Source organism: Pongo pygmaeus, chromosome 19 (assembly GCF_028885625.2).
Source record: "Pongo pygmaeus isolate AG05252 chromosome 19, NHGRI_mPonPyg2-v2.0_pri, whole genome shotgun sequence".
NCBI lineage: Eukaryota > Metazoa > Chordata > Mammalia > Primates > Hominidae > Pongo > Pongo pygmaeus.
Window position 1 is genome coordinate 33,957,644 of NC_072392.2, and position 25,969 is coordinate 33,983,612.

A 25,969-nucleotide genomic window follows, 5' to 3' on the forward strand; every position below is an offset into this window, starting at 1 on the left:
GTAGAAAAGGCACAGGCTCAGGGGACCTGTGTTTCAATCCCACTATGCCCCTGTAATGCCCACCTCTCAGGTATGATGGAAAGATTAAATTCACGGAGATGATGCCTGTGCAGCATCTGATACCCAGCAGATGCCTAAGAACCTAACCTACCACCCACCTGAGCAAGCACAAGCAGTCCTGCTCCTCCTGCAAGCACTGGGGATGCTGCCAACCACCCACCTTAGAACACTGCTCCTCCTCCCTCTCTGCAGGGGGCATTTTATAGGCCTCAGTCGCTGGGCTTGCTGTCCTCTCACCTGTCACTCAGCGCGGGGCTCAGAGCAGGCATTCTTCACCTTTGCAAGAAGCTTCTCTATGCATCCCTGTCCGCAGGCTTGCTGAGTGCATTCACCTATTGTATTCCTTATAATCAGGACAGAGTTGCTCCCCACTGTGTAGATGAGGAAATGGAGACCTAGAAAGGGAAGGAAAGACCAACACTTTGAGCACCTGCAATGTGCCTGAGGCAATGTACCCATTAGCTCTGCTTCACAGCAGCCCAAGAGGGAGGTATTATTCTTCCCCTGTGTAAATGTGGGTGTTGAGGCTCAGAGAAGGGCAGTGACTTGTCCAAGGTCACATAGCAAGCAACCGTCAGTGCCTGAGGGAAACCCAGGTTTTTCTGACTTCAGAGTGTGGGATTTAGAACAAACATTTCCAACGTGAGATTGACAGATCCATCCCCCAGTGCTGTTCCAAGGACCAGATGGGGTCATAAGTGTGTGAGTACCTGACATGGTGCCCAAGGACTGGGAGTAGAAGCAGAATCCCATCCACCTCCACCTAATCATACAGAGAAAAGAGACAGGAGCCCAGGGAGGGCAGTGCTGTGCCCAAGCTGTCAGCAAGCAGTAGGCAGAGCCCAGGACCCTGCTTTCCCGTGCCCATTGCTTCCCAGTTCAGGGCAAGGCCACCTCACCAGGGCCTTTCCCTCTCCTAGAGAGGAACTCCCCAAGTTCCTCTGACCAGGCAGGAGAGTGAATGAGAGCAGAAAATTCCACTTCAGCACACACACGTGGAGCCTGAGGCTGAAAGCTGGAATCCCAGACTTTGACACTCAAGAAGCCACCTCCACACTCTTTCAGCACCTCCACCTGGGACATTCGTGAGCACTTTGCTTCCCTCCCAGGGTAGAGGGGGTGTCCCGGAGACACTGGGGCCCTTAGAAGGCACTATGAGTTGGCAGTGACTCCAGCAGTGTGGTGGGATTGTGGGAGGTGTAGGAAGCAGGGGAAGTAGATCACAGCACTCAGGATGGCCAGAGCTGAAGGCATCAGAGTCCTCTGCCCTTGCTCTGCAAAAAAAAACCCACAGCATATTCCCCTCCCACTCCACACCTCCCACGGTCAGCAGTCGGTCCCAGAGGAGGAGCAGTGAGGCCTCAGGAGGACAGCAACCACTGCTGGCAAGGCGTTGGTGTTCTCCTGTTGAACTGCACAGGTTGTCAGCATCAGACAAGGTCGCTCTGTGACCATGATGGGTCAAGACAAAGCAAGGTCACTTGGTAGCTATCATGGCTCAGCTCATGCAAAACATGGACAAAAATGACCTCACACCCCCTCCCCTGTGGCTATGTCATGACCACTACCTCCTTGTCAATTGCAGCGTTAGCTTTGGTCTTGTCTTCCTTCCTTCGAGGTAAGATTGGGGAAGATGCCAGGTGATAGAATCCACCCTGCCTCTGACAGCATCCAATCTGGAGCAAAGGCTTCTTTCAACCCTCCCCCAAGCTTCCAATACAAGCCCAAATTCTGGAACAAATCCTTTCCAACACCTCCTTCAGAGAAGCTCCCTGGCTCCAGGCAGTGCTTGCTCCCCTCCCTGCAGCAGGGAGCCCAGCTTGCGAGCTGCAGGTGTGCTCCAGGTGGTCACTGGATGCAGGGTATTGACAGATGGATCCCATCGATACCCCCACTGCATAACCATGTAAGCACATCATCCCCCACTTGCACATGAGGAAACGGAGTTCCGCAGGGTGGAGAAGGGAAGACATAATTTGTCCTTCAAATGCGATACCGGTGAGATGTGAGAGGCAGTACCCCTCATAACTCTGTGAGGCAGTGGGCACACCAGGACCCTCCCAGGAAGTTCGGGTGTGTGGTCGCCCCCATTGCATAGCATGGGAGGGAGTTGGGGAGACCACACATGGGTCTCGCCACCTCTCCACTGGCCCGACCTCCCTGCAGACCCCCGGGACAGAGTCAGCATCTGCTTGCTGGCAGGCCTGGCCACCAGAGGTCTTTGCTTATGTCTAAGGTCCCTGTAGTTGTGGTTCACAGGATGGGGGCTGCTCCTGAGATTCAGCACCACACAGGCACTGCACAGCACTGTGCCATGGTGGTGGGCACTCACTTTCCAGATAGGGCCCATGTTGCCAGCAGGCATGATGCATCATTTACCCGACCCTGAGTGCAATAGGTCATTTTATAGAAAAAAACTTGGGCCAGGCGCGGTGGTTCACACCTGTAATCTCAGCACTTTAGGAGGCCAAGGCGGGCGGATCACAAGGTCAGGAGCTCAAAATACAAAAATTAGCCAGATGTAGTGGTGGGCGCCTGTAGTCCCAGCTACTCGGGAGGCTGAGGCAGAAGAATCGCTTGAACCCAGGAGTCGGAGGTTGCGATGAGCCAAGATCATGCCACTGCACTCCAGCCTAGGTGACAGAGCAAGACTCCATCTCAAAAAAAAAAAAAAAAGAAAAGGAAAAATATTTGTAGATGAATGAAGGTGACTCCTTTGAATATTGGAAATGATTTTATTTTAGCCATTGGTCTGGCAGTCATTCTGATGGGGTGACATGTGTCCCTGCCTTAGTCAGCAGAGCACAGGAGTGTGCTACACCTCCCCTCAACTAAGATTCAGCCCATGAGCAGGAACGCCTGTCTTTGTGTCATACCAACAGAGAGGATGTATCTGGTTTCACCATTCACTGCAGAGGCAGAAATTACCCAGAAAGAAGAGACAGTCTGTTCCCAAGAGTGTGTCCTTTTGACTCAGCATGGGGGTCATCTCCCTTCCTTGGCCGGGACCCCCAACCTGAACACAGAGGCAGAGAACATGTGAAGGGCTCCCATTCCCAGGTGGTCCAGGGTACAAGCTCTGAGTCTGTGGTCCTGGTCACTGCCCTTTTCTCCACAGCATGGCTGCCACCATCCTGGGCTGGGGCACAGAGGGGCTTTGCAGAGATCAGCATAACAAAAGCATCAGTGAGATGCTGCAATTGCAAACCGTGATACTTTCGTGGGCTGCCAAGTCAGCCTAAGCTATTTGTTGCTGCACTCAGTGTCCCCAGACAGCTGTGTGGCTGTCACTGCCTCTGGTGTGTCCCTTTTACTTCTCTTCTCTTGTCTGAGCTTCTGTTCTGAACTCTGTCTCTAACTTACAAGAAGTCAAGCTCACTGGATTCTGAGATCTTCAGGGTCAAGGACTGTGTCAGTAGTTCATGTCTCTTTCTAGAGATCACAGCTTAGTATCTGGCACAGAGTAGATACTCAGCCAATGCCAAATGATTCATTTTCCAGAAAGCTGAATTTCATCCATAATCCTAGTCAATGCAAATACATTCTGCCGGTGGTGTGTGTTTGTCCTCTGAAGGCGTTTTCCCAGGCTTTGTAAATACATACAGGCCACTTAGAAATTTGAATGTCAAAGAATAAAGGAGCTTAGAAAGTAAACATTGGAGAAGTGTGGGAGGGTGGTATTATTTGCAAGACATTCCTTGGTCCTTGTGAGTTCTATACACCCTCGATGAGCACCGAGTCTGGGCCAGGCCAGACACCCAGCTGGACCCAGGAGATACTGAGGTGAGTAAAGCCAAAATGCCTCCCTTCAGCAAGAGGCAGGCAGTCACACCAAAGTGATAAAGGCACAAAACCCAGAGGCAGCAGAGGAGAAAGAACTACCTTGTTCCTGGACAGTGTGACCTCAGGGAGAGCTTTGAGAGGAGGACATCTGTGCAGGGCTTGGAAGGATGAACACAAATTTGCCGAGCAGAAAAGGGAGCCAAGGAAATCCCGATGGAGAACAGCTTGGGTGAGAGTGTGAGCCACGGGATTGAGGGGCACAGGCATGGAACTGGAGGAGCAGAAAGAATGAGGAGGTCAGCAGAGGTCAATCACAGAAGGGTTTGAATCCTGGTGAGGGAGCAGTGGGTGCTGCACAAGGGACATGGGCCTGGAGGAGATGCAGTTAGCTCTGAGTGAAGATGGAGCACGCCATCCACTAGGGAACCACAAGATGCAATAGAAATAAGAACCCTGAGAAGCCTGCACAAAGGATGAGAGTCCCAGGGGTGGCACCAAGAAGGTCTCTGTCAGAGGCCAGCTTGGAACGGAGACAGAAAAGACTCTTGAGGGTCTCAGCTGCTGCAAACCTCCTCAACAAATCATATTTTACCTTCAAATATTTGCTAAAGAATACTAACTATTGGAAGAGCAATGGTCCATTGATAATAATTATTCCCTCACTGTACATTTTTTACAATTCTCAAAATGCTCTCGGTCCAGTGTCTCATTGGAACCCCCATATAATCCCATTTTACAAATAGGGAAATGAGGCCCTGTGATGTCACACTGAGGTTTGCAGCAGTTCCAGGATAGAAAATAGGGAGCACTTTCATCTCAGCCCTGGGTATGAGTCTCAAAGTTCCTTTTCTGGGAGGGGGTCCTTGAGGCCACCCAGCAGTCCATAGTCCAAGTCTTATTCTTCCTCCTTGGGCTTCTCCACACCTGTGTTCAAAGCCTCCTTCTCCTCCTTTGTTCTCAGGTACCACTACCAGCTATTGGGCAGGGAGACCTCCTGCTGCTGCCCATCCTAGGGTGCATCCTCCAACATGGGTGCATTGTGGTTCAGCCAGCACCTACACTACCTGCAGCCCAGGGCTCCTGTGGTGGGCCTGAGGTTCCTCCCTATCAAATGGAGATGTGCTGGGGTTGCTGCCTTTGCTGAAGCCCATGTCCAGGTCATCTTCGGGGTGGCCCAGGGTACAGGGCTCTGGGGACAGGCCAGAGGGCTGCAGGGGCAAAAACCAAGAGGATGAGGGGATCTCTGAGTCAGACCACCTGGATTTGCATCCCAGAGACTAGCTGAAAGGCCTGGGGTGGACTGGTTCACCTCTCTGGGCATCAGTTTCCCTGTAAAGTGGGAGGTATAACAGATTCACTCCTACAGTTGTCTCTGAGCTTTACAGCAGGTAATGTGTGCAAAGTAGTTCGCACAATGCCTGGCACATGGTAGGTGATAATAAACAGGGTTACTATGATATCATCATCTGAGCTAGGTCACTCATGCACTTCTTCAATGCTTCAGGGTTCCCCTCCATCCCTCACACGGTAGCAGCAAGTGAAAGGGCTGCCCCTGGCCTTGAGGAGCTCACATCTTCTCATTTCACAGGGGTCTCCGTCCAGTGACCACACACGCCTGGCATGCAATAGGCGCCTCATCCACATCTGGTGAAAGAGTGGAAAGCAGGTCATTATCATGTATTGTTTGGCACAGAATCTGCAGTAGGGGACAGAGAAGTGAGTGACTGTAGTTGTGCTCACCAGTTCCTGTCCCTGAATTTTCAGGGATCAAGAGGCCTTAGCAAGTCTAGTACCAGGGAGTGGGCACTGTGTGGTGGGGCAGGAGGCAGGTCCTGAGAAAGGCAGTGAGGTGAGGAGAGGAGCTCTGCCTTTGAGGTCTGGGAGATCCTTCACCAGGACCTCACCAAAGGCCCCGGGCAGGTCATCCCTCCTCCCAGAATCTCTCTATGCTCTTCTGTATAATGGGGCTAGCCTGGAAGAGATACTTGCACAACCATGTTCAGAGCAGCATCATCCACAATAACCAAAAGATGGAAGCAACCCAAGTGCCCATGGATGGATGGATGGATCAACAAAATGCTGTCTATGCATACAGTGGAATAGTGTTCAGCCTTGAAAAGGAAGGAGATTCTGATGCCTGCTGCATCAAGAATGAACCTTGAGGACATTAGGCTGAGCAAAAGAAGCCAGACCAAAAAGGCAAATGCTGTATTATTCCACTTTTCCAAGGCACCTAGAGTAGTCAAATCCATAGAGACAGACAGGAGAATGGTGGCTACCAGGTCCTGGGGAGGGTGGTGATTGGGGAGTTGTTGTTAAATGAGTTACAGAATTGTAGTTTTACAAGATGAAAAGCATTCTTGAAATTGGTTGCACAACATTGTGAATGTAGTGCCACTGAAATGTAAACTTAAACATAGTTAGACAGTAAATTTTAGTTTATTTTACCACAGTTTTAATAATGGGGTAGTTATGCCTGTCTTCTTGTGTTGCTGTAGGATTTCATGAGATAACATATAAGGAACCACCCAGCATGTTGCCTGGCACATAGTAACTGCTCAATAAATCACAACTGGATGCTATTGAAGATAAAGTTACCTGACTTCTCTGAGCCTTGCTCTCTTCAGCTGAAAATTCTCCCAAAATATATTAGATGAGACCCTACTGTATTATACTGGGTTCATAAATACCACTCCCCCTTTTCCCTTCCCACAGAGTGCAGTGAATAGAAGACACTTCTCTGCACCCCAAAAGCTCCATGCTGATTGCGAGAAGGAAATGCTGGATGGAGGGGTTCCTGGAACTACTGTGAGGGGTGAGCTTTCCCCAGATGTCTAGAAATGAGGCAGAGGCCCGACATCTTCCACCCCCACTAAGGTTACCTTGCAGTTCCCAGCTGGCTCTATACTTCCTAGAAACTGCCACTTTTCTGCCTCCGTTACCTAATAGCCCAGTCAGCACCATTATCATCATCACCATGATCGCCATCACCATCCTTACAATCACCAACACTATCATCATCGCCATCACCATTCTTACCCTCACCATTCTCACCATCATCAACACCAGCGTCTTCACCATAACTATCACTATCGTTATCACCACCTTCACCATCACCATCCTCACCATAATAATTATTGTCACCCTCCCCATCCTCATAATCATAATCATTATCAACATTACCATCACTATCATCGTCACTATCACCATTCTCACCATCATCATCCTCATCATCATCACCATTATCCTCACCATAACTATCGCTGTTATCATCACCACCTTCGCCATCACCATCCTTATCATCACCATCACAATCACCACCATCACCATTCTCACCATCACCATGTTCACCTTTACCATTCTCACCATCATCATCACCTTCATCATCCTCAACGTAACTATCACTTCATTATCACCACCTCCACCTTCACCATCACCATCCTCACCATCATCATCACCACCATCACAATGATCCTTGCTACATGGAACCATGCATTCTGGGTAGGAGGGCTCTTGGGTCAGGGCATCTAACACATCTCATAGGATAGAAACCCAGCCCCTTAGGGTCTCACAGTTGGTGAAGTAACTGATTCTTGTGAGGTCATGTTCCTCTGGGTGATGTGGGATGTCACAAGACCAATAAATATGGGCTGAAGCCCATCACATCACTTCTTTTTTTTGTAAAATAAGCTCCATCATCAGTAGTAGTTGTATGATAGCAGAGAATAAGAACTCAGCAAATGTAAATAATTTGATGCTATGAGAAGCATATGAAGCGGAGTCCATATTCCGATATGCATCTTTCCAATGATGGCAATTCTTTACCACTTCCATGAAGGAAAGGAGAAAATATTATTACAACATTACCAGAAATCTGTCTGGTCTAGGCAAGGCAGTTCCTCTTTCCAGGGTCTCAGCATTGCTCATTGTCAGCAGTCAGGGCACTCATCTGGGCAGTAGGCAGCACTGCTGCAGGGAAGTTCATGTTATTGGAAACATGTAGCATCTTCTCCTGCTACCATCGCCACATTGTCCATGAAACCACTGGGCAAACGATGGAATCTGGGAAAAGTTCTCATAACCAGAACATAATCATCCATATCAGGATATCAGCATCCACCCAACACTACTGTCCAATCAACAGAAGCTATAATCTCATCCAAATTTTCTCATTTGTGCCCTAAATACATTTTTTTTGAACTTTGTAATCCAGGATCCAATCCAGGAGTTCCCATTGCATTAATTGTCATGTCTCTTAAGCTCCTTCAACTTCAAACAGTTCCTCTGTTTTGCCCTATTTTTCATAACCTTAAGAGTTTTAAAGAGCATAAGCATTTATTAAGGATATGTTCACCTTTTTCCATCTGATGTGTTTCCACATCCAGACTTAGGTCATGTATCTTTCACAAGAAAACCACAGAAATACTGCTGTGGTCTTCCTAGGACATCACAGCAGGAGGCACATGATCAAGTTTGTGCCAGATTTCTCCACCACAAAGTCATCATTCTTCCAACTGTAATTGAGAAGTATTTCATATGAAGATATTAATTACACATACACATTAATGTATACTTATATGTAAAATATATACAAAATATTATTTCAATGTCTAACCAATATAGAAGTTATTAATTAGATATGTTTAATTTTATTTCCTACTAAGTCTTCAAAATCTGGTGTGTGTTTTACCCTGACAGCACATCTCAGTCCAGCCTAGCCACATTTCAAGTGCTCGATATTCACATGGCTGTGGCTACCATATTTGTCAGGGCAGCACTAAGCACTAAAGAACTTCTTCCTAGGAGAAGTTCTAAGCTTTCAAAATGTTTGGCAAATACATTTTATAAAATTCTTCAGAATCCATAAATAGGCAATTACACATTCAGTAAGCCATAGAATCCAACATGACATTAAAAATGAATCCCTCAACAAAAAAGAAGGTAGGCAAAATTTTCTTCAGACCAAATGGACAAATCGATTATGATTACCTAACATGCCCATTATTACTTATTAACATCCTTCATTAATACCCCCAAACCCCATCAACAGGTAAATGAATAAATGCATTCAAGCCTATCTGAACAATGTCCCAATTTCTTACCATTCTTACTTCTTTTGCAAGCAGAAAAGACTCAGTATTAGCAAAGACTATTCAGATAGTTTGTTCTTATGCCAGTAGTTGTAATTTCCTGGAGGTCTATGTGATATCAATTATGTACTTCAATACCTCTCACAAGTACTTTTCCTGTTTGGCCATTTTCTGCAGTATATCCATGCTCCCATTTTCTCTATTCTTCTATTTCTATCCTAGACTTTTCTTTCATCCTATAATTCTTTATCCGAAAAATATTAATTTAAGGATAACATCACAAAATAGTGTATTTCTTCAGATGATACTTCAAATTGATACCTAATATACAGAAATGACTATCATGGACATAACCCACAACATGTGAAATGTATGGCTCATTCTACTGACATTATAAAGGAAATTTAATGACAACTGAATTTCTAGTCATTTTCCACCCAACCAGTTGCTTATAAAATGGCAAGGAATTGTAGGTATGTACAGAGTGGCTATTTTTTGGTGGGGTGTTCAGCAACTCTCCTCTTGAGAGCCCCCCTTTTCTTTGAGGACCATTTCAATGAGCACCAACTGGGCCTGACCCAACCTACCAGCCCCAGCCCTAGAGGTGATCATGATGCCCAGCTCTGGCAAAAGACTCTACCCTTGGATCATAGCAACTGTTTCAGTACTTTTTTTTTTGGAATCATCAGGAAGGACTCTTGCTTTTTCTACCACTGTGGTCTATGAGGACAAAGTAAAGTGGGTTATTTGTCACACTATCTCTTGCTACAGAGAGAGAAGAGAGTCATCTTCAGAAGGAAAAAATGAGGCTAAAACAAAAGGAAAAGTGTCGAGAGAAAGAAGGAGAACATTTCTTGACGATTTTATATAAGCCTCTGGGTCCAGCTATGCATGACAGCGACTTGGGTTAAAGCTCTGTCACTTATAGGACCATTGACTTAAATATGAAATAAAGTATTGAAAGCTTTGAACTTTTAGATGAAAATACAGAAAAAAAATCTTTGTAATATTCAATTAATCAAAAATGTCTTAGATGAAGCCCCAAAAACCAAATGCACAAGAACAATTAATAAATTGGACCCCATCAATATTAAGAGCATCTGCTGTTTGAAAGATAGTGTTATGAGAACAAAAAGAAAACTCAAGGGGAAAATACTGGCAAGTCTCATATCTAATAAGGGATTTGAATCCAGAGTACATAAAGAAACTATTAAAATTTAATAATGAGAAAATAAGCAAAGAAAAAAACAAAAAAGGAAGAAGCAAAAAAAAATGTGAACATACACTTTACCAAATATATACAGATGGCATGTAAGTACATAAAGAGATACTACATATTATTAGGCATTATGGAACCACAATAAAATACTATTGTACACACATGAAAATGTCTAAAATTTTAAAAGAAGGCCCATACAAAGTATTGGCAAGAGTGTGGAATTCTTATATACTGCTGATAAAAATATAAAATGGTTCAACCATTTTGACAAACATTTTGATGGTCTATTAAAACTAAACCTAAACCTATTAGCTATTACACTCCTAATATTTACTCAAAGTTATAAGAACTTGTGTATATGAATGTTCATTGCAAATGTATTTGTGTAAGTTCCAAACTGGAAGCAATGCAAAAACCCACCAACAGGCAAATGGATATATAAGTTGCGACCGATCTGCACAATAGAATACTACTCAGTAATAAGATTAATGACCCATTGATGCCTGCAATATAGCTGAATCTCAAAATAATTATGTTGTGTGAAAGATGCCAGACCCCTCCAAAAAGGGGTCCATACTACACTTCATTTATATAAATGTCTAGACAAGGCAAACTCTTTTATAGTGACAGATTGGTGATTGTCAGGGAGAGTGGTAAGTAGGAAGATACAGAAAGTTTGGGATTATAAAAGGGCAAGGGGAAACTTTTATGAGTGCTGGATATGTTCATTATTTTTATTTTGGTGATGGATTTGCAAGTACATATAAAAAATAACACGCAATGGAAGTAGAAACAGTATTTTTGTTTCTTTCTTAAAAAAGCACAATTGACTTACTAATGCGATGTGTGTGCCTGTTGGGCACAAAGCACAACTTTTCAAATCTTAAAATCGGACTGGATCTCAACCACTGGACCTTATTCCTATTGCACACTGACTTTAGCACAATACTTCCTTTCAACGCGGTAATTAACAACACCCACCTTAAAGGTAAAGAAATGCACTTCTAACTACTTTTGAAACTATGAACTGCCTCAGGCTAGTAGTTCTTAAGGTCTGCAGCAAATGTTGCTTTGTTTCCCTCAAAAATATACAGCCTGGGCAACATGGCAAAACCCCGTCTCTACTAAAATTACCAAACTTAGCCAGGCATGGTGGTGCTTGCCTGTTGTCCCATCTACTCAGGGAGGCAGAGGCTGCAGTGAGCCTAGACCTCACCACTCCACTCCAGCCTGGGGGACAGAGTGAGACCCCCATCTCAAACACACACACACACATACACATACTCACACGCTATCCGCTGCTGCCCCTGTCAGTTAAACACAGCATCTTAGAGCACCTCAGCACACAGTGTGAGAGAAGTGGTCCTAAACACTTCAATTAAAAGTGAAACATCTCTGGCTGGATTTTTAGAATATTCACTTTTTAATGTTTTATATTATATTTAATTTTTATGTTTTAATTAATTTATCTGAATACAATAATCCAGACATTTGGAAGTAAAACAATGGAAAACATGCCTGCAAACACTAATCAGCACAAAGCTCATGTTGCTATGTTATTATTGACAGTTTAGACTTAAGCCAAGAAATATTGCTAAGATAAAAAAGATTTTACGATGTCAGTCACCAGAAAAGTATGCCAATTTTAAATATGTCTAAATATAAAATATCCCTTCAAATTATTTACTACAGAAACTGATATAACTAAAAGAAACATGGACTAATCTACAATATAGATTTTAACATACCTTTCAATTACCGATGGAACCAACAGAAAAAAATCCATAAGAGAAAGGGAGATTTGATGAACACAATGAACAAACTTGACAGAAACTGACATATACAGAACGGGACACTCAACAACTACTGAATACACGTCCTTTTCCAGTGCACGTATCATATTTACCAACATCGATTATATGTTGGAATTTAAAGGGACTCATCAGTCATGGCATTTTGCCTAAACTTGTCTGGCCTTCAACAGGGTTCAAATACAGTTAAATTCTTATTTCATCTAAAGAGTCCTATCCTTTTTTTGGAAATTTTACCGCAACAATCTAAGTTTGCATAACAACTGAACCCAGCCCTTGGAACTTGAAGTTTATCCTAGCCAAAGGCAGATTAAACTGTCTAAGTAATAATGTCCTTCAAATTGTTGTCCCCTGCTCCAGTAACGGACTATAGCTCCAAGAAGCTAACAGACTGTTTGTCCTTCATGGTATACATTCTATGTTACATCAAAACACAGTATAAAGCCTTGAAATCAGCAGCAGAGAGAAAAAGATCAACAACCATCTAGCTGTGACCTCACTACATCGTAATTACGCTTTTAGCTGACTCCTTTACTTGATTCCTAACTGCTTATTTCTGGCAGGGTAGCACTAATCCCTGACCAAGCTGACCTTTTAAGAAGTGAGCAGAATGAAAAGACTCTACCACCAGTGATCAGTTTAACAAGCTGCTACACTGGTCAATGGCTGCAACTCTAGTCACTGGCTGCAACTCTAGTCACTGGCTGCAACTCATATTGTGGGTTTTAAGAGCTCAGAATTAACATGGAAATACTATTGACTCCAAAAGAAACCCAGAAATCTCTGGGAATCCAGCAAAGATAGAAAGGGTCCTCTCAATAGTCACCACTCACACTTTGCTTTGTTTTGGTAATTATTTTATTACATACGGAGAGTATCAAAAAAGTATGCCTTTTCCTCATTGTTAATGCTAACCCTAAAATGGTAAGGCTCTTGCAAGTTGAAACCCCCAGGCTCTCACTGGCCCTTCAACAGAAGGCAGTGAAGTCACCTGCAAGAGTGATCACCCAAAAGCTTCCAGGCTGGACAAGTTGGGACTCAGTTCTTTCAGTTCCCAAATTCACAGTTCTCTTGGGATATGGTTTTTTATGGAGCTCCTGAAGATGAGAAATTCCACCCAGGAAATTCTGTTTATAAAAATTACTCACATCTAATTATCTCAGGAGACATTAACACAGCAATGTTGAAAATTTTCCATTAATTGTTAATCCATGGAGAAAAACTGGACAATTATTTTTTAAAATATGGAAAGCTTCATATAATACAAATTATACTACCACATGTGATTCAACTTCTATTCATTAATGCCAGAGAAGTTAATAATTACGAATTGCCAGTGGTTGAAAAAAAAAATCATTCATCATTGGAGAAGTCCAGAAGGTTTAAAAGAGATAAGAATTAGTTTTTGGCTTTGGGGCTTTTTACGCTTTCCAAAAGATTTTGCTCTTTTTGCTCATGGCTTTTTCTCTCTCTCTCTCTTTCTTTCTGATTTCAGTTTCTTTTGATCTCTCCTGCTTAGAAATGGTGAGAGAACTTTGGATGTGGAACGTGGAGGAGGAACACGAAGTGAGGATCTGCACTTGGGATGCTCAACACTGCGGATGCCCAGCAAAGGCACTGCCCGGTCCACCTCCCGGAGGGGTCTCTGTGCCTCAGTCGGCATCGCAGCTGATGGTGAAACTTTTGGTGTGGCAGAAGAGTGTCCACAAACTTTGGAAGGTATCCGCTGCATCCTCCATGGCAGTGTATGCCTGCCGAGGGCGATCTTCTCGGGGAGCGGAAAGTCTCGTTGGTGGGCCAGGGCTGGCTGGCTGGAGCCACTTGGGCGGCGCAGCCCTGGCGGAGGTTCAGGCGGCCCCGGTGTCGCAAGCGGCTGTGAGTGATGCCTCTTTGGGGCCGGAGGGGTCCCAGGAAGGCTGCAGACCAGGGCTGAACAGCGGGCAGCATGGTGGACGCGATGGAAGGTGACCGGGTTCGCAGCGCCAGGGGGCCCAGCAGACCCCGAGCCCGGGCATCCCGCATCGCCAGCAGCACCGCGGGGAGGCCTGGCGCTGGTGACGCGGCGGCCACTGCACGAGGCCCACGACCCAGTCCCAGAGGCCAGCCCATCGTCAGCTAACATCAGGAACCCTGGGCCAGCTGAGGCCCGGGCCCCAGGGGCAAGACAAAGGGCAGAGGCTCCGCAGGCGGGGCCAAGAGCCGGCAGCGCAGGCCTGGCTCCACCGCCGCGGAGCTCGCAGGGGGCAGCAGGCACCGGGCAGCAACCAAGGCTTCCAGAGGAGGCTGTGCACCCCCGCAAAGGCTCCTGCCCGGCGTCCAGCCTCTCCGCGGGGACTCCACGTGCAACACCTCCTCATTGTCCTTGTCTAGGGCCGAGACAAGGTCCTCGCTCCCATGGCGCGACTCCGGGGGCGCAGGAGCCTAGGCTGAGCAGGTGGAGTAGGGTGAGCACCGCCAAGAACCCAACGAGAGTGGCGCCCCAGGGCGGCACAGGAGGCCGCATTTAACGTGTCAATCATCTCAAAGATTTTATGACATCTTCTTTTTTGACATCTTATAATATCTATAATGTTTATTATATCTTGTGATATAATTATTAACACCACTTCATTGTGATTATTATGATTATTTTTATACCAACAAATCTTCAATTATTAATATTCCCAGTTGCTAAAGAAAAATGAAAACGACTAGTTTTGAAAGCCTTACTTCTGCCAATGGAAGCACATTCCAGCATGTCGCCAATGCAATCCACTTTCCACCACTTTCAGAAGAAACCTTACTGCAAAATTATACTATCCTACCCTTATATACTTTGTGTGTGTGTGTACTTGTATGTATGTACATTATATATGTAATATATATATATATATATAAAGTATGCCAGAGATGAACAAGTATTAGAAAATTAAATGCACACAGGTCATGTCAGTGCTATGTATAATGTGGTGTACTAAGTATAGATGTTCAACAGTGTGGAATATAGGCTGGAACAAGACTTCTAGTCTTAAGCAATTCTTTCTAGGTTCAGTCTCTGGAAATAATGCTCTGTATCAAATGTGCGAGGAAACTAATGGGTTTTAAAGACTATTCTATGTCAACTATAACATTTCATTTGGGGATTTCTGTCCCTTATAATATCTACCTCATTTTGGATGGATTCCTTGAGGCCTGGTTTATTTTTCTTTTCCTTTCTACACATCGCTGCTTAGAGTGATGAATGGAGTTGTATTTTGAATAAAATAGCTAAGAATCCTTTTGTGAGCAAGGAGCATGATGGTACTTAGACCTACCATTTCTCGTTACGGTGGTTACGGTTACGGTGGGGCTGGTGTGTTTACCTGGAGCCTGAATGTCCACTGGGACATGATACCCACTGGGATTTTTTTGTGTCAACCTGGTCTCTGATGTCCACCTGGGGATTGGGTATCCACCTAAGGCCTGACATTTACCTGGAGCCAGATGTGCACCCGAGGCCTGATGTGTATCTGTGGCCTTATGTTCACCTGGGGACTGATGCACACCTGAAGCATAGGTTTTCACCTGGGGCCTGATATCCACCTGTAGTGTGGGTGTCAACCTTGGGGCTGATGTTCAGCTGGCATCCACTGTCTACCTGGGGCTTGGTGTACACATGGGGCCTGGGCATCCACCTGAGACTTGATGTTTAATATGGCCTAGAGTTCTTTTGGGGCCTGTTGTACCCTGGAGCCTGGGCGTACACCTGGAGTCTGGTGTCCCAGCTGGACACCTGGGTCCCAGGTGATCTTCAGGCCCTAGGTGAAATCTCCAGGCTCTAAGTGGACAACCAGGCCCCAGGCTGATGTTTACTGGGGCCAGATGTCTACCAGGCCCCAGGTGAAAACTCCAGGCTCCAAGTGGACAACATGACCCCAGGTTCCAGGTAGACACTGGAATCCAAATCAACACCAGGCCCCAGATGGACACCCAGGCCTGTGGTGGACATGAGAATACAGAAGGTCATCTGGCTCGAGGTGGATATCAAGCCCCAAGTGGATACCTAGTCCCCAGGTGGATATCAGGCCCCACTTTGACACCAGTCCCTGGGTAGATACCTAGGCCTCAGGTGGATATCCAGTCTCTAGCTAAGCATCAGGCTCCAGGTGGACCCAGGCCCTAGCTGACTGGGGACTAGTGTTCATATGGGGCCACGTGTCCATCTGGGCCCTAGGTGTCAACTTGTAGCCTGATGTCAACCTGGGAGCTGGTGTTCACCAGAGGACTAAAGTCCTCCTGGTGCCTGATGTCCAACTTGGGACTTTGTGTCCACCTGGAGACTGATATGCACTTGGGACCAGATGTCCAACTGGAGCAAGATGTCCATCTGTAACCTAGAACTTCACCTAAGGCCTGATGTTCCCCAGGGCCTACAGGGCCTATGTATCTACCTAGGGACTTGTGTCCAGGTGGGGCCCGAGTTCCATATGGGGTCTGGAATTAACCTGGGACCTGATGTCCACCTGAGGCCTGGGTGTTCTTCTGGAGACTGATATCTATCTGGGGCCTGGGTGTCCTCCTGTGGTCTGATGTCCACTTGTAGGCTGGTGTCCACCTCGGGCCTGGCTGTCCACCTAGGAACCTGATGTATACCTGAAGTCCAGTATCTACCTGGGTACTGATGTCTACCAGGAAAGTGATATAAACCTGGGGCCTGATAGCCACCTGGGCCCTGAGTGTCCACATATGTTCTGATTTCCTACGGCTTGATTGTAGGGCCTGAGTGCCACCTAGGTCCTGATGTTCACCAGGAACCTAGGTATTCACTTGAGGCTTGATGTTCACCTGGGGCCTAATGTCCATGTGAGACCTGGTATTCACCTAGAGCCTGGGCATCCACCTGTGGCCTGATGTTCAGTTGGCGACTAGGAATTCCACTAAGGCTTGATGTCCACCGGGGGCATAGAGAACCACTTGTGGCCTAGTGTTTCCCTGAAGCCTAGGTGTCAACCCAGGGCATAATGTCTTCTTGGGGCCTGCTGTCCACCTGCAGACTGGTGTCTGCATAGGGCCTGGTATCCATCTGGGGTCTGGTGTCTGCATGGGGCCTAGTGTCTACCTGAAGACTGAGTATAGACCTCAGACCTGATGTATGCCTGGGGCCTATTTATCCACCTGGGGACTAGCATTCATCTGCAGCCTCATGTCCACTTAAGCCCTGGGTGTCAACCTGTTGCCTAATGGCCACCAGGGATCTGTGTACTCACTTGGAGCCTGGTGCCCCCATAGGGCCTAGGTATACACCTGGGGAATGATGTGCAGGTGGAGGTGGATGTCTTCCTGGGTGCTGGTGTTCACCTGGGGACAAGGGTCTCCCTGGGGACTGGTGTTTATCGGGAGCCTCATATGCACCTTGAACCTGCCCGTCTACCTAGGGCCTGATGTCCATGTTAAGGCTGGGTGTCCACCTGGGGCCTGGTTCTCCACTTGGGGCCTAATGTCCACCTAAGACCTAGTGTTCACCTAGGGCCTGGGTGTCCACCTGGAGCCTGATGTTCAGCTGGAGTTGCATCCACCCGAGACCTAGGTATCCACCCAGGGTCTGGTGTCGAACTGGGGCCTTATGTCCACCTGGGGACTAGATATCTACCCGAGGCTTGATGTCCACCTGTAGCCCGATATCCACCTCAGAGCTGGGTGTCCACCCAGGTTGTGGTATCCACCCTGAGCCTGGTGTCCACCTGGGTCCCAGTGCCCACCTAGAACCTGGGTATCACCATGGGAACTGGGTGTCCACTTGGAGCGTGATGTGCACCTGGGACCTGAGTTTCCACCTAGGGCCTGATGACCACCTGAGACCCAGGTGTCCTCCTGGGGTCTGATGTCTACCTGAAGCCTAGGTAACCACCTAGGGCGTGGTGTTACCTGTGCCTTTATTTCCACCTGTGCCTGGTGTACACCTGGGGTCTGGGTGTCTATCTGAGGCCTAATGTACACTTCAAGTCCAGTGTCCACTTGTGGCCTGATGTCAACTTGGAAGCTGATATCCACCTGGGGACTGATGTTCTCCTGGGGCCTGATATCCAACTGGGATCAGATGTTCACCTAAGGCCTAGAGTTAATCTGGGGCCTGATGGTCACCAGGGTCCCAGGTGTCCACCTAAGGCCTAGAGTTAATCTGGGGCCTGATGGTCACCAGGGTCCCAGGTGTCCACCTAGGGCCTAGTGTCCAACTAGGGCCTGATGTCCACCTGGAGTCTAGTATCCGCCTTGGCCCTGATGCTACTTGAGGCCTAGGTGTCTTCCTAGAACCTGAGTCCCGAATTAGGCCCTGATGTCCACATGAGGCCTGGTGTCCTTATAGGGCCTGATATCTACCTAAGGCCTGGGTATCCTCCTGCAGCCTGATGCTCACCTGTAGGCTGGTGTCCATATGGGGCCTGGGTGTCCACTTGTGAACTTGATGTACACCTGGACTCCAGTGTCCCCTTGGTTACTAATACATACCAGGAAAATGGTATATACCTGGGGCCTGATATACACCTGGAGGCTGTGTGTCCACTGGAGCCATGATGTCCACCTGGGGCCTTGTGTTTACCTGGGGCCTATATCCACCCACTACCCAAAGTCAAGTTGGGAAAAGGGCCCAGCATAGGTTAGGAGCACAGAACAGGGACCTCATTCATAAGAAAATCTGCTGTAGAAAAGGTGCTCTAAGCTCTTAAAACAGCCTCTGCCTCAGGAAAGACTGTCCAGGGCATAGGAAGCCCACACACGGTGGGATGACAAGTTTGCATCTGGCACTGCTGGGAGCCGTGGGGGTCTCTGCCCTTTTAGCCACGTTGTCTCCTGCCTCTTAGGGTGGTGGGATTCTGGGCTCTGATTGCAGCAGGTGGATTCTCTTAGCTCTCCTCCCCTTTTAGCATTACTGTCTTCTCTAATAAAACTCTCACTTTGATCTGCCAGGCTGTCAAATGCTTTGATTGCCCTCTCTGTTTTGGTCCAATGGTTCATCAATCCAAATATTCACAATGGAAGGACAGATTTTAGTCTCTTCATACAGTGGGATATTTCACAGCTATTAAAACAAAATAAATGCTTGTATATTGATAGGCAAAGTCATCCCACGTCAATAACTTTTAAACACATTTTATGATCCCACATCTATATCTATACATAATGTTTGCCACTGCTTAAACAAAACAACATCTAAGCTTTAGACTCCAAATGGAATTACACGGGAGTCTTGATGTCTGTGTTCTGCAGTTCTGCCATGTTTGAAATTGTCAAATAAACATGGTGCCTTTCCGGTAGCCACTCAGAATTCCTCCTTTCTGTCCACAAAGCATTGTCACCATCCCTGTCCCATTTGCCCCAGCCCCGTGGAGCTTGCTGAGCTGGCACCATCATCTCTTGGAATAGACAAAGATATTGAGGACCAGAGAGGGGAAGCACCTTGTTGACATCCCACAGCTCTGAGTCAAAGTGGACTTGGACTCCCTTACTAGCTGTTTCCTAAAGTCCAGGGAGCCCTGGAGGCCCAGGAATGTAAGGGCTGGAGGCTGGCGCTTTCTGTCCTGAAGTAGGGGAGGTGGGGCTACAGCTCACGGCTTGAGTGCATTTCCTCTCAAGTACAATAAGGGCTGCTTTGTAAGATAAAAAACATAAATGGCTGCCTGCAAATTTGTCAGGTAATGTGTTTGTCTCCCCTATGGGACTGTAAACTTGGTATAAGCAGAGACCTGTCTGAATCACCCTAGTGTCCCCAGCAGCAGGCCAGAGCCTGACATATAAAATGACTGACTTCATTGAATACTAACACCTTCTAGGTGCCAGGTACTGCTCCAGATGCTGGAATCTGCAGTGAATAAGTTACCCAGAATCCCTGCCCCTGTGTAGCCCTCATGTAGTAGAGCAGAACAGATGATGAATAAGTAAGCATGCAGGGTGTGGGATGGGTGGGAGAGCTGCATTGTGGAATCGGGCAGTGTGCAAAGTGGACACTCAGGAAAGAACCTGAGGGTTGAGCTGTGGATATGATGGAGAAATGTCTCCCCTAACATGAGTGCAGACACTCCAGCTACAATCAAGCGGAGGTGGAGAATGAAGCACAGAGGCAAGCAGCTGGGGAGATGTGGGGGTGGGATCCAGGGAAGGTTGTCTCTTTATTGCATCTATTTTCAAATTGAAATAGGAAGCAAGGCAGCAGGTGTAAGGAAGGCTGGGGAAGGTTTTAGAGGTTTAAGGAGGAAGGAGAAGGCACGATACTGTTGCTTGGGGACAGGGCAGCACTTCCAGAGCTGGGTGCCTGGGCTCCAGGGCAAGTCACTTCATCTCTTCCTGTGCCAGGATCTCCTCAGCTGTGAAATGGTGATTATTATAGAACAGATTCATAGAGTTTTATGATAGTTAAATCAGTTGGTATTCATAACATGCTTAGATTATATATATTTTTATTAAGACAACAAATAAAGAAGTCTGGCATACTTATGGACTCAGGAAATGAGTGAGTTTGTAGGACATCATCCAGGGCCCCCTGGAGGTTTGGGCTTAATGATTAAATGAGAGCAAAATGCATGTGTGTTTCTCTCTGGCTGTACTCAGCCACCTGAGTGCAGGAGCAGAGGGAGCGGGTGGCTGGTTTTCAGCAGAGTGCAGTTTTGCCCTGGGAGTACAATAAATTGTAGGGCAAGAGAGTGGAGAGTGTTAGAGAGGGTGGATGACAGGCTAGACCATATAGTCTCAGCTGGGAGGAGGGGAAATTTACAAGAAAGTGAGTGAGACACAAAAGTGAAAATTTGGAGTCATTGAAGTGTGTTGGAGTTGGGAGGCAGTGGGAAAAAGGAAAGTGGTGGTCAAAAAAAGGGTGTTTGAAATTGAGGGTCTGGAGTAGCTACAGTTTCTGCAGTGACAAGGACATGAATATACAGGTAGGAGTGTGTGACTCAGGGAGGGTGGAGACAAAGTTTCTAGGGGTGGAGGGACCAAGAGCCAGAGCATGAAGAGGACTCTCTATGCGCATGTTGCCATCACCTCAGCAGGAGAAAGTGCCCATGAACTGGGAGATAAGTCTTCATTGCATAGGGATGTCGTCCTGGGTGCAATCTGAGGGCAAGAGCTTCAATACTGATTCCCTTCGTGTGTCACCGTGTCCTTGGGTAATTTTTCTTTGGGCGAACGTCACAGAGTGTGCTTACACACACCTCAATATTGTACACCTAGGCTCTATGGCACAGCCTACTGCTCTCAGGCTGCACACCTGGGCACAGGTTACTGCAGTGAATACTGTTGGCAGTTGTAGCACAATGGTCAGTACTTGTGCATCCAAACATATCATGAAAAGTACAGTAAAAACATAGTATTGCACTATATAAAAATATAGTGTGGTACCTAGACATGGTGCACTGGTCTAGGACACTTACCATGAATGAAACGTGCAGGGCTGGAAGCTTCTCTGGGAGAGTCAGTGAGTGGTGAGTGAAGGTGAAGTCGTAGGGCATGACTGTGTACTACTGTAGATTTTATAAACACTGGACACTTAGGCTACACTACCAGATATATATTTCTTTTTCTACAGAATTATAAATCTTTTTTAATAAATATATTTTTAAAGTAACTGTGCCATAATGTTACAATTGTTATGTCACTGGGCTAGGCAGTAGGTGTCTTTCGGCTCCATTATAGTTTCATGGGTCCACCACTTCACATGCGGCCTGGGTTGATGGAAACATCATTTTGTGGCACATGAATGTATTTTTATGGGAGAGAAGGATGATGAGCTGAAAGAGGGAGGCAATGAGAAGCAAGGAGGACCTATCTTGCTCAGGCTCAGGGAAGGGCTGGAGCAGAGGACAGCAAGGCAGCAGTGTCTTCAGGGGATCGGGCCTCTTACTCACAGCAAGGAAGAAAAGGAAGAGTTCCCTGAGGCTGCTGAAAACCAGGGGGCTGCTGGTGCTGGAGCAGGATTTTGAGGACATGCAAAAGGGTTTCAGCAAGGAAGGGAGGGAGGAAGGAACTGGGGAGCGAGGGTCAGCCCAAGATAACCAGGCCTGTCCCAGGAATCTTCTGGCCACTCAGAAGCAGTGGTCATGCCCAGCTGAGCCCGCAAAGGGCACCCAGTGCCCAGCATGAGAACCTGGGCTGCCTACTGCCCAGCCCTGACACAGCCCAGCCATTGCTGGCACCTGCTGTAGCCCCTAAGATGGATCAGCCTGGCCTGGTCCTCAACAGCCTGCGCTGAGGCAGGTAAAAACACAGGCACCTGTGATAAGAGGCAGGCAGAGGCCAGTCACATAGTAGTGGCAGACCAGGTGCTGCAGGAGCCCAGTCTGATGGGCACTGAATCCAGGCAGGCTTTCTAGAGTCAGTGACTCAGGATCTGTGTTCCAGTTGTGATGTTGGCACATCCAGGAAGCAGCTCATGGTCCAGCTGGGCACATTGGGACTGGAGGCTGTTTTTTTGTTTTTGTTTTTGTTTTTGAGACAGAGTCTCACTCTGTCTCCAGGCTGGAGTGCAGTGGCATGATCTAAGCTCACTGGAGGAGGCTGGTTTTTAATGAGTCTTGTGGCCAAGGCAAGGGTCATGACCAGGGTCCAGCCTCAGTAATGCATTCACCCCTTCATCCTGGGGCACTGCTGCAGGCCCACCATCACCAGCCTACATTTGCTCCCCTCCTGCCCTCTCTTCCCAGGAAGCCCCTCACCTGTCACTTCATGAAGAATATGGAAGCCAAGGAGGTGTTCTTCAGGCATTCCTCTCCACCCATGCACTTCCTCCCTCCCTGCCAGCTTCAAAGGAATTCATGTCCAGAGAGACCCTCCCCAGTTGCCCCACCTTTCCATCAGCCTCTTCCAGGAACTGTCCTCTGACATCTCTATGTGTAGGTCTCCCTGTCACTCTTGTGCACACCAAGACTGTTCTCCCTTTTCCTGTCAGCCACTGAGTCCACTCACATATCTTCTGCTTCCCAAAATTAAAATTACAAACCAAAACAGAAAAAGCTTCCATGACCTTACACATTGTAGACACCTGGCTACAGCAGCGAATGACATAGACAAAGTGCCTTTCCTCATGTAGCCCTCGTGCTGGTAGAGTGAAACAGGTAATAAATAAACTAGTCAAATGTTCAGCATGTGAGTTGGTGATGAGAGCATGGTGCTTCATGCCTGTAATCCTAGTGCTTTGGGAGGCCAAGATGTGAAGATGGTTGAGGTCAGGAATTTGAGACCTGTCTGGGTAACATAGTGAGACCCTGAATCTACAAAAAATAAAATAAAATAAAGGAAAAGTGAAGGAGGATAGAATGTGTCAGTGGGAAAGGGGGATGGGACAGCCACATTTTAGACAAGGTGGTCCAGGAGGGTATAGCTCCAACCACTATTCCTCTGGCCCATTCCACATCTATCCCCATCCCACCCCCTGCACAGTGCTTGGGTCAAAGTCTCTCAGTCCTGCTTGTATTTCTCCAAGAGTGATCCAGGGACCAACTGCATCAGAACTGTGGGGTGAGGTCACAGCCCCTGCCTGTGAGAAGTGCGGATTCCTCTGCCTGGACCAGAATCCCTGGGAACTGGACCCAGGAACTTCCCAAGATCTCGGGGGGACTCTGAGACAGCCCAGAGCTGTCTCAGAAAGCATGGGAACTGCAGATTTCCTCCTGAAAAGGGAGCACTGTCTCCAGGGGTCCAGGTCACTCAGCTCTATCTTGTAGCCACCAGACCAGTCTGAGCCTTGGAGAATACTGCTCTTTCCTCCTGAAATGCCCTTCCCAGCGTTCCTTGCCTGGTAACTCTTACACACCCCTCAAGACCCAACTCAAGGGCCACCTCCTCCTGACGTCACTCCCTGAACTTTCTCCTGTGTTTCCACTCTCCTCTTCACCAAGTGATGTTGACATTTCTATGAGACCATCTCTCTATCTCTAGACCAGAAACGCCTACAGTTGTGGCCCCCTGTAGTGCAATTTGTGTCAGTCTGGGGAGAGTGGATTTGGAGCCCAACCACCATTGAGGAAAATCTGTCTGATGGACATGGTGGATTCCAGTCCAGACGCAGGGGTCAGCGAGGGGTGGTGTGACAGTGAGCAGACACCGTGAGTGTTGGTGACAGTGGCTGTCATGGGGAGGAAAGGAATGGAAAAGAGACCTCATGGGAGAAGAAAGACAGGCCTTAGCTGCAGATGGGCCAGGACCCCACCAGGAATCCAGAATACGCATCCTAATCCCAGCTCCACTGTAAGTCCACAGCGGAACCCTGGCAACGACTTTCCCCTTTCTGAGCCTCAGTTTACTCATCAGTAAAATGGTGACAATAACTCCAACTTCACCAAGGAGATGCAAGGCTCAGTGAGATGATGGATGTGAAAATGCCTTATGTTTCATGGCACAAAGGAGAGGGATTCCTGACATGCGACAAGCACAGGAAGAGAAGAAAGATGGGGTCTGTAATTGGCCCGGTGGCAGCCCCACTCCTCCACACACACAAACACCCACTGTATCACCCACACTGGTGATTTTCCCAGGAGGGCCCCTGGCCTGGAATTAGCACTGTCAGGTGGGCAGGGAGGGCTTGCAGTCCCATTACAGGGGTGAGGAAACAGGCTGCAGATTGTCCCACAGGGAATAAGGAGCAGGGTCTAGCTCCCCACTGCAGGCAGGGAAGATTGAAGTTGCTCCCTGGGAAGAGGAAGGGAGGCATTGACTGGCACTCCGTGATTTAGATGAGAAGCCCAGGCTCAGCCCAGTGACTTGAGCTTCCTGATGTAGAAGGTGAAGGACGCAGAGGAGACAGAGGGAAAGAGGAAGAAGATAAGGAAGAGAGCAGCAAACTGGAGTCGCTACAGGACACTAGCTGCTCCAGGCTGCTCTGTCCCATTCTAAGAGAAAAGGAAAAGTGGGAGACAGGGTCGCAGATCATGTCCAGATTTCTCACTGGCATGGATGCTGCTATGGAAACATCCCTGATGATCCAGGTTTGTGGAGGGAGAGATTGCAACGCTCTGCTTCCTGGAAATCTGTGTTTACAGCCAACACAGTTGCTGCCGAGACAGCCCCACCTGAAGACCCCAGAGCTGCCCCAGCTTGCCAGGCTTCCCCTCCTCCTGTTATCACCCCATGCTGCTGAGAACCTGCCTGGCAGGCTTCCCAGCCAAGACCAGGACCTAATCTCAAGTGAAACTGACATGTCCTTGTGAGGGCTGAGGAACATCCTCTCTCCCCACAGAGCCTCACTCAGGTTCTCATCTACTTCCTTGGGGTCTGCCCCGCCTCTCTCAGGAGTATGGAACCACATACTGTTCTGGAGGGGACTTCTCACTGCTGCAGAACCTGTCCTCCAGGATACCCACAAGTGTTCATCTCGGTCGTGGCTAATTAACTTAACATATGGTAGTGAACTACCTTCTAGGGCCCCAATATTTTGTTTATTTTTTAAAAATAAAATTAGTACCATTGTTTATTTTCTGAATGTACAGAAATATTTGTATGATTATTATTTACATGCCCTTTGGGAAAATTTTATGAAATTAAAAATATGAAGGAGAATCCTACCACACAGAGATAATCATTTTAATTATTTTTCTATTCGTATTTGTACATACAGGTATATATGGGATTATGCTCTGTATCTGTTGGAAGTGCATTAATCTGAAAGTTCAGTCACTTAAACAAAGACAGGTTCACTTTTCTTACATAGTTAGAGTATCTATGGTTCCTGGATATGGTTCACTGGTTCAACAATGTTAGGCCCAGCATCTTTATGAGTCTATTGGAATTTAGCTCATGGCTGAAAGATGGCTACTGCAGCTCCAACCACTACATGAGTTTACAGGGCCAGCAAAGGCAGTCACTTCTGTATTCTTATTAGAAAAGCAAGAACTTCAGAGGTGACCCCCAGAGGATTTCTCTTTAGGTCTGTAAATCTGTGTTTCGATTGGCCAGAACCTGATCTCATGACCATCCCTAGCAGTAGAGAATAGCATTGTCATGTTGACTTTGGATCAATCATAATTTATTGACTGAGAGTGGGCATGTGGTCCCCCAAAGAAGAT

The 25,969-nt window shown here is 47.2% G+C and overlaps 1 protein-coding gene across 3 annotated transcripts in view; it reads left to right on the forward strand.

The window, feature by feature from the left end:
• The window catches only part of LOC129017989 (protein FAM182B-like), a 789,280-nt gene extending 774,066 nt beyond the window's left edge, over positions 1–15,214 (forward strand). For 2 of the 3 annotated variants that reach the window (XM_063656021.1, XM_063656020.1), the window contains exons 2-4: positions 1,679–1,966; positions 6,559–6,658; positions 13,459–15,214. In XM_063656021.1, coding sequence (XP_063512091.1) covers positions 1,679–1,966; positions 6,559–6,658; positions 13,459–13,931 — 861 coding nt within the window. In that variant the 3' untranslated portion in view covers positions 13,932–15,214. The remainder of the gene's footprint in view (positions 1–1,678; positions 1,967–6,558; positions 6,659–13,458) is intronic. The other variant, XM_063656022.1, reaches the window with a different exon arrangement.
• The last annotated feature ends 10,755 nt before the right edge of the window (positions 15,215–25,969 follow it).